At 47.9% G+C, this 12,899-nt stretch overlaps 1 protein-coding gene across 6 annotated transcripts in view; it reads left to right on the top strand.

Moving 5' to 3' along the window:
- The window catches only part of GARNL3 (GTPase activating Rap/RanGAP domain like 3), a 210,881-nt gene that overhangs the window by 103,186 nt on the left and 94,796 nt on the right, over window positions 1-12,899 (top strand). For all 6 annotated transcript variants that reach the window (XM_074973394.1, XM_074973391.1, XM_074973392.1 and 3 more), the window contains one exon: window positions 11,916-12,024. In XM_074973394.1, the coding sequence (XP_074829495.1) occupies window positions 11,916-12,024 (109 nt within the window). The remainder of the gene's footprint in view (window positions 1-11,915; window positions 12,025-12,899) is intronic.

Raw genomic sequence — 12,899 nt, 5'->3', positions numbered from 1 at the left:
ATGCTGTGATCAGTAGGTAAACACACTGACTCTGAACAGCTTCTTCCAAACAAAGTTTTATATCCATGGGAACATAGCAATCAGAGAGAAAAGTGATAAAACAACAAAAGGACAGCGAACGTATTGTCTTACCTAAAGCTTAATATTTCTTCAAGACACAGGTTGGTCTAGGTTATCCCAGGTACCTTTCTGCTTCTGGGGACTGTTTCCTTCTGCTTTTCTGCAGACCCTGACGTTCCCTTGCTGTGCATCAGGGCTGCTCTTCTTAACAGTTCTCAAGTTCTTTGTTTAAGGTTTCCTGTCTAAAGGACCCTGTCCCTGTCCTAAAGTAGAGGATAGTTATGCCTCACTTAGAGACGTAACAAAAAAAAGGTCTTGACCCCGGTGCTGGAGAGCTATATAAAGCCATTAACTTTGGTTTCTGTAGACCAAAAACAGATCCGATAAAGTTGACTTAATCCTAAGCTATCATTAAGCAACCGAGTGACCATCAGAAGTACACACAATATTCATAACATTAATACAGATATTTCCCACAGTCTTCAAAACACCATTTCTGATGCCTAAAAACTGGCCAACTCCACATACTTTATAATTGCTTCCAATACCCACTCTTTAGTAATAAGGTTTTAGCTAGAACTAGGTGAAATGTTTTGACTGAAACTTTTTTGGCAAAAAGTGGAGCTTTGGTGACACCAAAACTTTTAATGAATTCATGACAAATTTGCCAAATTGGTTCAATAACACCTTGTCCCAAATAAACAAAATATTTTGTTTTGATATTTTCAAAATGAAACATTTAAATTTTTTGATTCAAAATTACTTTTCAAGCTTTCCAATTAAAAAAACAAAAACTATCATATGTTTTAAATGGTTTTGTTGAAATTAAATGTTTTGTTTGACCTAAACAATTTTTGTATTTTTCAGAATTGCCAGAGAACTGAAAAATCCATTATTCACCGAGCTCTAACTGTAGTACTTTTTGTATCTTCACACAAAATGATAATTCTCAAACCCCATGCCTAATGGGTGTTGGCATCCTTTCATCTGCGAGAGACGGTGGGAATTGCAGGCTATGAAGTACATGGTTTGCAATGTCTCATGTAACTGAATAGGCCAATCCGAGATTTGCATGATCTTTGGCAGTTATTGCAAATGTGTGTATCTTGGTTGGGAGCTGCTTGCTTCCTCTGGGCTCTTTTCTCCTCAAACTGTAGGAGCCAGCTCTTGTCATGGACTTTGATACCCTGATGGAGATGATGGTGCCACTTGTTACGATAACTTCCCAACATTTCCCATTTGTCAGGATCAATTCCAAATTCCTTCATATCTCGCTTGCATGCGTCTTTATTGCGAAGCTTGGGACGTCCTGTTGTTCTTGTTCCCTCTGATAGCTCCCCATATAGCATGTCCTGCCAACCTACTCAGATGACCCAGTCAGCGCAGTCGTCTTTGCTTGAGCAGGGCTGTCACAGTTGGTAAATTTGCCCTTTGAAGAACCTCTGCATTGGTGACTTTATCTTGCCATTTGTTGTTGAGTATGCAGCGTAAACAACGTAGGTGGAAACTGTTCAGCCTTTTCTCCTGATGAGCATAAGTTGTCCGTGTTTCCCCACCATACATGAGTGTTGAGGACGCAAGCTTGGTACAGTAGCATTTTGGTTTTGATGGTAAGCTTTGAGTTGTTCCATGCTCTTTTAGTTAGTCTGCTAAAGGTGGTGACAGCCTTTCCAATGCAAACAATTAGTTCTTCATCCAGGTAGAGTTTGGTGGTCACTGTAGAATCTAAATAGCTGAACTTTTGGACTACTTCTAGCTGATTTGCATTTAAGGTAATTGAAGGATCTTGTGGAATGCCCTGTCCTAATACAACCGTATTTTTGATGCTGATGGTGAGAGCAAATGCCTGACGGGTACTTGAAAGGCAGTCCATGAGTTCTTGTAATAGATCTTCATTGTGGGCTATGAGGGAAGCATCATCAGGGAATAGAAGTTCCCTGATTAGCACTTTTTTTTACTTTCGTCTTTGACTTAAGTCGGGGGCTGGTTGGAGAGTTTCCCATCTGATCTTATGGGAGATATACTCCATCTTTCATGTCCTTAAACACAAGAGTACTGAGAAGAAGATTCCAAAGAGTGTAGGGGCAAGAACACATCCTTGCTTCACTCAGCTTTTCATCTCAAAGCTCTCTGAAGTGGACTCATCAAACTGGAGAGTTGCTCTCATGTTGTTGTGGAATGAATGTATAAGACTTAACAGGGTTGGTGGACATCCTATCTTTTCTAGTACTGCAAATAGACCTGCTCTGCTGACAGCGTTAGGTCCACAAAGGCGATGTACAATGGTTGGTTTTGCTCTCTGCATTTTTCTTGGAGTTGACGCAGAGAAAATATCATGTCTATAGTTGATCTTCCAGCCCTGAATCCACACTGTGATTCATGGTAGACACGTTTCTCCAGCTGTTGTAAGCTCACTAAGATGACTTTTGCGAAAGCTTTTCCTGCTACGCTTAGTAGCGAGATACCACTGTAGTTGTTGCTTTCACCCTTTTTGCCTTTATTTTTATATAAAGTGATGATGATCGCATCATGCATCTCTTGTGGTACCTCACCCTCTTTTATGGCATTCAAGTAGCAGCTGATGAAGATATGGTAATAGGCTGTCTTTCCCGCACTTGAGGATTTGCGCTAGGATGCCATCTTTTCCAGGAGCCTTGCCACTTGATAGCAAATCAATGGCCTTACTTAGCTCTTCTACAGTGGGCTCCACATCTAGCTCTGACATGACCTTTAGAGTTGGTATTTGGTCCAGTGATTTGCTGGTGATGTTTCTTTCTTGTGCCTATAGCTCTGAATAGTGTTCAACCCAATGGGACAACCGCTTGCTTTTTTGTATGTAATGATGTCACTGCTGTGCAATTTGAGAGGGGCAACCTTGTGACAGTGGGACCTAGAGCTTTCTTCAGGTCATCATACATGATTTTGAGGTTTCTTGTGTCTGAGGCTGTCTGTATCTCTTCACAGAGCTTGATCCAGTAATGATTTGCACAGCGTCTGCTTGCTCGCTGTGTCTCGGTTTTTGCATGTCAAAGTCTCATTTTGGTGCTCTCTGGCTTCTTGTTGTGTTCCAGATAGACTGAGTTCTTAATATTTATGAGAGATAATAGATCTGCTTCATTTTCTTCAAACCAGTCCTTTTTTGATGGTCTTTTCCCCCAAGTGTAGCTAAAGCTGTTTCATGGATTGTTGTTCTTAAATCTTCCCAAAATTCCTCTGCCTTCTCTGGTAATAACTTCCCATGCATATTAAGTTCAAAAGCCTGCACAAACTCCTGGCATTTCCTCTGGTTTTTGGTGTTAATAGCATTGATTTTGGGCTTGCTTCTAGGTTTTGCTCTATGTAGTTTCTTGGCTGTATTCTTCACTTTGGTAATAATCAAGGAGTGGTCAGTATCACAATCAGTTCTGTTGAACGTGCGAGCGTTGTGCATTAAGGGTAGGTCTTTCCTCCTGATGATAACAAGGTCTAATTGGTGCCAGTGCCCTGATCGTGGATGTCGCCATGACACTTTAAGAACATAAAAACAGCCATACTGGGTCAAACCAAAGGTCTATCTAGCCTAGTATCCTGTCTTCCGACAGTGGCCAATGCCAGGTGCCTCAGGGGGAATGAACAAAACAGGTAATCATCAAGTGATCCCTCCCCTGTCGCCCATTCCCAGCTTCTGACAAACAGAGACTAGGGACACCACCCTGTCTATCCTGGCTAATAGCCATTGATGGACCTATCCTCCATAAATTTATCTACTTCTTTTTTGAACCCTGTTATAGTCTTGGCCTTCACAACATCATCTGGCAAGGAGTTCCACAGGTTGACTCTGCGTTGTGTGAAAAAATACTTCCTTTTGTTTGTTTTAAACCTGCTGCCTATTAATTTCATTTAGTGGCCCCCTAGTTCTTGTGTTAGGAGGAGGAGTAAATAACACTTCCTTATTTACTTTCCTCACACCAGTCATGATTTTTTAGACCTCTGTCATATCTCTCTCCCCCCCCCCCCCCAGTTAGTCCTCTCTTTTTCAAGCTGAAAAGTCCCAGTCTTATTAATCTCTCCACATACGCAGCCATTCCATACCGCTAATCATTTTTGTTGCCCTTTTCAGAATCTTTTCCGATTCCAATATATTTTTTTTGAGATGGGGCGACCACATCTGCCCGCAGTATTCAAGATGTGGGTGTACCATGGATTTATATAGAGGCAATATGGTATTTTTTGTCTTATTATCTATCCCATTCTTAATGATTCCCAACAGTGTGTTCACTTTTTTGATTGCCACTGCACATTGAGTGGATGTTTTCAGAGAACTATCCACAATGACTCCAAGATCTCTTTCTTGAGTGGTAACAGCTAAGTTAGACCTCATCATTTTATATTATAGTTGGGATTATGTTTTCCAATGTGCATTACTTTGCATTTATCAACATCGATAAACACTTAGTGGTGGTCTTTTCCTGTAAAATATGAATTGTTAATGCACATTTGGTTTTGGGCGCAGAATTCAAGAAGTTATTGGCCGTTCTCATTCATCTTGCCAATGCCAAAATGTTGTAGGCAATCTGGCCATGAGTTGTTGTCTGCACCGATTCTTGCATTAAAGTCACCTAGGAGGAAAAGTTGCTCACTTGATGGTATTCTTTTGATGACTTGATGCAAATAGTTGTAAAATGTATCCTCCTCCTCAGGGCTAGATTTGAGTGTTGGTGCATGGGCAATAATGATGTTCATAGAGCTGATTGGTCATCTGAAGTTTAAGTGAGATGATATGCTCTGACTTCCAAATGGGTGTTTCTAGGAGCTTTACCCACTTGTTTCTCAAGGCAAAACCGACACTGTGCAGACGATTTTCTTCGCTGCTTTTACCTTGCCGAAAGAAGGTATAATTGGCCTCTTGGACAGAACCAGCATCTGCAAGTCTTGTTTCTTTTTTGAGTGATTGCTCATGTGTATTCCACAATAGGTGTGCGTGCTCGCCACATGCACTGGTGCCGGAAGTTTTTCCCTAGCAGTGCCCGTAGGGGGGGAGTGACCCCTGGAGTGGCACCTGCCTGGCGTGGCACCTGCCTGGCGTGGTATAAGGGGAGCTGCGTGCTCTACCCTCCCCGGCCCCCCACCCCGTTCCTTCTTGCCTCCAGTGAAGGTGTGTCGGAACTACTGTGCTCCAGCTTTGCTGTAGCTCGATCCCCAGTGCTGTTTGTTCATTCAGCGTTAGTACCTGTAGTTAGTTAGCTGTTTAGTTAGTCAGCGAGCCCGGGCTGGGGCATGACCCGCGCCCTGGGGGTTTAAGTCGTGTGGCTCTTGTTAGCGTTCTATGCCAAGAAGTGACCCACATTGCAGACTGTTTGCGCTGTTTGGGAGAAACCCATATCAGCGAAACGTGCAAGATTTACAAGTCGTTTAAGCCTTGGACCAAAAGAGAAAGGGACATTAGGCTTTGGGCCATCCTGATGGGGTCGGCACTGACCCCGACTCTGGCATGCTGCTCCGAACCAGTAACTGGCACTGCGGCATCAGTATGCGGCAACCCTCTGGTGCCATCGACCAGTCGGCACCACTGCCCATTCTCTGGGCACGCCAAGAGGGCCAGGAAGACTCCCTCTTCACAGCGGCACCGAGGGAAATCTGGGACAGAGGCTAGACCCATGTTGGTCAGTCCTCGCTCCCCACCGGGCCCCAGGCCTCTGACTCACATTGAGCGGAGTAGCCCGGCCCCTTCAGAACAGGCCTCTCCGGATGTCCGGATGCCTTCCATGCCTGAAGCCCTCCAGGCGGCCAGGAGCACCGCCGATGTCGGCCCCATGCTCCAGAGGCAAGCCGCCGCTGGGATCTCTGCAGTCACCTCCGGCTCGGGCTCGGTCGAGGGAACGTTCTCAACGCTGTTCACCGCCCAGTGACTGCTCGGGGCAGAGTCTAGGTGGATCGCCCTCAACGCCGACCAAACTGTCTGGCTGGGTTCCATCCGGCCGGGACTCTCTGCACCGCTCATCCTCAAGGAGCAATTATTGATGGGACCGGGGCAGGTGCTGTCAACGGTCCTCGTCTCGGAGGGGGTACCACAGCCGTTCCAGGCATGGTCGTCAATGCCATTCCCGCTTGGACTCCCACTCCAAGTCTCCGCCAAGACATCGAAGCCCCAGACGTCGATCGCCAGCATCTCTCCATTGCAGGTCCGCTCGTCGAGGCCGTTCACGGAGCAGCTGCTACTGTCGGTACCGGTCCTCCACGTGAAGATCATGGTCCCGTGGCCGACGGCAATCCCGGCACTGCCGCTCCTCCCGGTCCAGAGGTAGCAGCAGATCTTATGCCAGCCCGGCCTCCATTCGTAGCCGTCCTTTGATGGGCTAGGCCAGCCAAGCCAAACAGCCGGCCCCGCTGGTGCCGCAGCAGGTGCAATGGTACTGAGCTTTGTGGCTGGCCCAATGGTACCAGTGGGCACCGTGGCCTCCGGCACAGCCCCCGGTGGGGGCTCGCTCGGTGGCCGGAGCTTCTGAAGCACCATCGGCCTCCCTCTCCAGACCCCCAAGGAAGGAGTCAGTGGGACATGCATTCTCGGCACCGTTCCCAGAGTCCGACCAGGTAGTGGACCCTCCGGTGCCGGCCGATACCCAGAGCACCGCACCAGCCTCCTCATCTTGCCTGGAGGAGGCGATTGTGGCCCTGCCCCCCTCCGTCCCGCAGGAGGACTTCAGGGTCCATCAAGAACTCTTAAAGAGGGTGGCAGCAAGCTTCCACCTCCAGGCAGAGGAGATGGACGAACCCTCAGACTCCCTCTTTAACGTGCTGTCCTCGTAGGAACTGGGTAGGTGGCCTTGCCTCTCCATGAAGGGGTGGCTAAAATTTCAAAGGCCCTGTGGCAGACACCGGCCTGATTGGCTCCTATCTCTAAGAAGGTGGAACGCAAATACTTTGTACCCACCAAGTGGCATGAGTACTTGTATACGCACCCGGCGCCCAACTCCCTGGTGGTTGAGTAGGTCAACCACAGGGAACGGCAGGGTCAACCAGCTCCGACCCCCAAGAATAAAGACTCTCAGAGACTAGACTCTTTGGGAAGGAAAATTTATTAGTCTTCGGGTTTCCAGGTGTGATTGGCAAATCATCAGGCTCTCCTGCGCCGGTACGAATTCAATCTGTGGGGCTCCCTGCCCAAGTTTGAGGACTCCCTCCAGGAGCACGATAGAAAGGAGTTCAAGGCGCTTGCAAAGGAGGGGGCAGCGGCCGCTAGGACGTCCCTGCAGGCAGCCTCGGATGCTGCGGATACAGCCGCACGATCCATGGCCTCCGCAGTGACCATGAGACTGGTGTCATGGCTCCTGCTCTCTGGGCTTTCCAGCGAGGTGCAGTCCTCCATGCAGGATCTCCTGATTGACGGGAAAGCCCTGTTTGCAGAGGAGACAGATACAAGGCTGCACGGCATGACACACTCCCGCACAACCCTCCAGACTCTGGGCCTATATGTACCGGCTCTGGCAAGACCTAAGTTCAAGCTGCAGCAGACTCCCGCCCAGGCCGCCCTCCCTAAGTATGAGGCTGCCCACAAGAAACAGTGAGACTATAAGAGATGCCTCAGAGGCAGTCTCGGCCAGCCCCCCAGCCTGGTTGCTCTCAGGGCAAGCAGGCGGGGAAAAGGCGCTTTTGATGGGCAGCTTGGGGGGACCCCGCCAGTCCTTATCAAGGATCCACCCTCAATAAAGCTCCCCTTCTCCAACTGGTTGTGTGCTTTCCTCCCGGAATGGTCGCGGCTAACCTCGGACCGATGGGTCCTCAACACCATCTCCCGGGGTTACACCCTCCAGTTTACTTCCTCCCCGCCCAACAATCCCCCTCCCCCATCACTATTGGGGGACCCCTCGCACGAGGCTCTGCTCGAGCAGGAGGTGGGGTGGCTCCTAGAACTGGGAGCAGTAGAGGCGGTGCCCGAGGAGTTCATGGGCAAGGGGTGTTACTCCCAATACTTCCTTATCCTGAAGGCCAAAGGGGGGCTCAGACCCATCCTGGACCTGCAAGGTCTGAACCAGTACATGGTGAAACTCAAGTTCCGTATGGTTTCCCTGGCCTCCATCATCCCCTCCTTGGATCCCGGGGACTGGTATGCTGCCCTTGATCTGCAGGACGCGTACTTCCACATCCACATATTCGAGGGGCACAGGCGCTTCCTCCATTTCGTGGTGGGACAGAATCACCACCAATTCACGGTCTTCCAGTTTGGTCTATCCACTGCCCCCAGGCTGTTTATGAAATGCATGACAGTGGTAGCTGCCTACCTCAGACAGCGGGGGCGGGGGTCCAGATTTTTCCCTATCTGGACGATTGGCTGGTCACAGGTGAGGGATCATGTGGCGCTCCTACTGTCCACGTGTACCACCTTGGGCCTGTTGATAAACAGCACCAAATCCATGTTAGTCCCGGTCCAACACATAGAGTTTATCGGGGCGCTCCTGGATGCAGCGTCTTCCACAGCCTCTCTCCCGCCAGACAAATTCGAAACTCTGAAAGGTCTCATCAGCTCGGTTTTAAAGTTCCCCGTGACAACAACCAGGGTTTGCCTGCAGCTCTTGGGTCACTTGTCGGCGTGCACGTACGTGGTCCGTCACGCCAGACTCAGGATGAGGGCCCTCCAGCTCTGTGCCGGTCTCTGTGATCACCTCCCTACGATGGTGGTCCACCCCAAACAACATGCTCCAAGGGGTCCTGTTCAGGGACAGGGCCCCATCATTGGAGCTGGTGTCCGACGCGTTGGACCTGGATTGGGGGGCTCATGTGGGGAACTTTCAGAACCAACGCCTGGGGTCAGCCCAAGACCTGACCCTACATATAAACATCAAGGAACTCAGGGCGGTGTGGCTGGCGTGAATGGCCTTTCGCTCGCACCTGAAGGGCAAGGTAGTCAGGGTCCTCACGGACAACACAGCCTTGATGTTCTATAACAACAGGCAGGGTGGGGCCCAATCCTCTGTCACGAAGCCCTCAGGCTGTGGGACTTCTGTATAGCCCACGACATCCATCTGAAGGCCTTCCTCCTACCGGGCGCCTGGAACGAGGGAGCGGATCGCTTGAGCAGGGACTTTTCCTTGCAACACAAGTGGTCCCTCCACCTGGAAGTGGCCCACTGATCTTCCGAAGGTGGGGAACTCCCCAGGTGGAACTATTCGCGACTCGGTAGAACCGGCGATGTCCCTGGTTCTGCTCCACGAGGGGTCTGGGGAGGGGCACTATCTCCAATGCCTTTATCCTGTCCTGGTTAGGCCGGCTTCTCTACTCCTTCCCCCTGTTCCCTCTAATCAGCAGAGTCCTGGAGAAGATAAAGATGGACAAGGCCTGGGTCCTTCTGATTGCACCGGTGTGGCCCCGGCAACATTGGTATGGGACCCTCACGGGCCTGGCAGTAGCTCCACCGTGGCCGTTGCCACTCCTCCCAGACCTGCTCTCTGAGGACCAGGGCCACCTCCTCCATCCCAACCTAGTGGCTCTTCACCTCACAGCGTGGCTGCTCAATGGTTAGACAGAGAGGAGAGGACGTGCTCAGAACAAGTTCAGCGCGTCCTCCTTGAAAGTAGACGGCCCTCCACTTGCCGCACTTATTTGGCGAAGTGGTCCCATTTTTCTAGATGGGCGGAGGACCACAGTGTGTCTCCCATGACCATCCCGATCCAGCTTATTCTTGACTACCTCCTCCACCTGAGAAACCAGGGCCCGCGCCCTCATCAGTCAAGGTGCACCTGGCAGCCATATCAGCCTTCCATTCACTGGTGCAAGGGCACACGGTATTTTCCCATGCTATGACTGGCTGTTCCTTAAGGGTTTGGACCATCTTTTTCCATATTCTAGACCCCCAGTCCTGCAGTGGACCTAAACCTGGTGTTGCCTAGTCTCACGGGGCCCCTGTTTGAACCACTGGCCATGTGCTCCTGGTCTCACCTCTCATGGAAGGTGGCCTTCCTGGTTGCAATCACGTCAGCCAGGCAAGTCTCGGAGCTCAGGGCCCTGACCTCCGAGCCGCCGTACGCAGTCTTTCTTAAAGACAAGGTCCAGCTCTGCCCACAGCCCGCGTTTCTCCCGAAGGTGGTCTCCTCCTACCACATGGGTCAGGACATTTTTCTACCGGTCCTCTGCCCCAAACTTCATGTGTACAGTGAGGAGCACTGTCTCCACACACTTGATGTGCGGCGGGCTCTGACTTTCTACCTTGAGCGGACCAAGCCGTTCAGAAAGTCCTCGCAACTGTTCATCGCCTCAGCTGAGCACGCGAGGGGCCAGCTGATTTCCACTCAGCGGCTTTCCAATCGGATGGATGTGCATCCGTTCCTGTTATGAGCTGGTGGGTGTCCCCCACCACCCATTGTGAGGGCACACTCGACTTGGGCGCAGGCCTCATCAGCTGCCTTCGTGGCCCACATCCCCATCCAGGACGTTTGTTAGGGCTGCCACATGGTCTTCGGTTCACACATTCACCTCGCACTATGCAATCGTCCTCCAAACCAGGGATGACACCGGATTCGGCAGGGCTGTCCTCCATCCTGGGAACTTGTGAACTCCTACCCACCTCCAACAGATATAGCTTGGAATCACCTATTGTGGAATACACATGAGCAATCACTCGAAGAAGAAAAGACTGTTACCTTTTCTGTAACTGGTGTCTTTGAGATGTGTTGCTCATGTCTGTTCCACCTTCCTTCCCCTCTGTCGGAGTTGTCTGGCAAGAAGGAACTGAGGGTGGGGGGAGCGCACAGCTCCCCTTATACCGCGCCAGGCAGGCGCCACTCCAGGGGTCGTGGGGGCGCTCCCCCCTACGGGTACTGCTAGGGGAAAAACCGGCACCGGTGCATGTGGCGAGCACGCACACCTATTGTGGAATAGACATGAGCAACACATCTCAAAGAACACCAGTTATGGAAAAGGTAACTGTCTTTTACTGTTGTTGTACCCGGGCTGAAAGGGACTGGATAACTTTGTAATGGGCCTCTCGCTTAGAGAGCTTAGTCACAAGGGACAAGGCCTTAAACCAAGCAGAGATCAATAATTAACCTCTGAAAATGCAGACAAAACATTTCCCTTTGATCAGATTTCAGCATCTTTTTTGTCTGAGTCTGAAGTTCCATAGTCATTTCTGAAGTTTGGTTTCATGGTTCTCAGATTGAGGTTAGTGAAATCCAATTTCATTTAGACTAACCTTGATGTTTTCAAATTAAAAACGGACTCCTAACAAGTCCTTTGCAGTACACTGTGTAGTAAGGTATATGTTTTCTTGTTTTCCCGTCCTCATAAATAGAATTAAAAATTATTCTAAAATTTAATTTGCATGTAATTCAGTTAAATTTAAATAATATAGATAATTATTTCTAATTAATTTTAACAAATACTGTGTTTGGGCTATAAATAGACATCAGTTCCTCATATTTCCATGGTCATTGTACAATTAGATCAAGAATGAATAAAGAATAAAGCAGCTTCACAGTATTTTGACATTACTGTAATGCACTTTTAAATGCGTGTATTTAGATAGGTTTCAGAGTAGAAGCCGTGTTAGTCTGTATTCGCAAAAAGAAAAGGAGTACTTGTGGCACCTTAGAGACTAACAAATGCATCCGATGAAGTGAGCTGTAGCTCTCGAAAGCTTATGCTCAAATAAATTTGTTAGTCTCTAAGGTGCCACAAGTACTCCTTTTTTTTTTTTTTGTATTTAGATAAAAACAGAATAGTATGTTTGTATAAATGATGCCTGCACACACTTCAGATTACCGTCAACTGCTATCATAGAAAATGTGTATTAAATTCAATAATCTCATGTTGTGTTTCATTGTTCTTTCACTTTATTAATACTCAGGATCCAATTCTAGTGATGGTATCTCTCCTTTTTGTAGGTAGAAAGGAAGCGTCATATTGGAAATGACATTGTCACCATCGTGTTCCAGGAAGGAGAAGAATCTTCTCCAGCATTTAAGCCCTCCATGATTCGCTCTCATTTTACACGTATCTTTTGCTTTCTGTTTTTTGAAATTGACTAAAGCTTGTTTACAAACCCCCATTAAATCCTTCCTATATGCCATTCATAGAAGAGAAAAGTATATTTTAAAAGGAAATTGCACATGCCATCTTATGGATTACTTTATTTTGTATCCCTAAATCTACCTTGTGAAAATTCTCCATCGTGAACTACGTCAAAGGTGTGCAGATAAAAAACAAGCAGACACTTTCAAATCAGATTTTATTATTAAAGAATTCTTCAGATGGCTTCACAAAGTTAACTCCATTTACATTTCCAAAAGTATATTTTCAGAAAATATTTCTGCTATTGATGTGAATAAATTTTTCAGTATCCACTGAATGCTGGCTGCTTCATGATATTTAGAGAGCATTTATTTTAGATATTTACTATAGATGGAATGGGATAAACAATTAATGTGAAAAATACCAAAACCTTCAGAGTGATGGGTGACATTTTAAAATTGCATTATGACCTATATAAATGAACACAATACTGAGAGTCAGGAACTTGTGAGTTCTAAACCCAATTCTGATAGTGACTACATGGTCTATTATTGTTACCCCTTTCTTCTTGCACACTTGTTTGTTTTATCCACATGTTGGATTTTGTCTTTTAGATATTTCTTTGAGCAGGGCCTATCATTTACTATATGTTGCTAAAGTGCCTAGCACAGTGAGGACCCACGTCATAGAGGCCTCTAGATGCTACTGCAATACAAATGTTAATAAGACTTGGGGAAGTCACTTTATCTCTCTATACCTGAATTTCAGTATTAGTAAAATCATGACAATAATTCTTACCACGTGGGATGTTGAGAGGATTAGTTAATGAATGTTGGAGAAGAATATTTCTCTTATCT

Source organism: Natator depressus, chromosome 16, assembly GCF_965152275.1.
Source record: "Natator depressus isolate rNatDep1 chromosome 16, rNatDep2.hap1, whole genome shotgun sequence".
Lineage (NCBI taxonomy): Eukaryota > Metazoa > Chordata > Testudines > Cheloniidae > Natator > Natator depressus.
The sequence above is the reverse complement of the archived record's forward strand: the minus strand, read 5'-3'. Positions and strand labels throughout refer to the sequence as shown.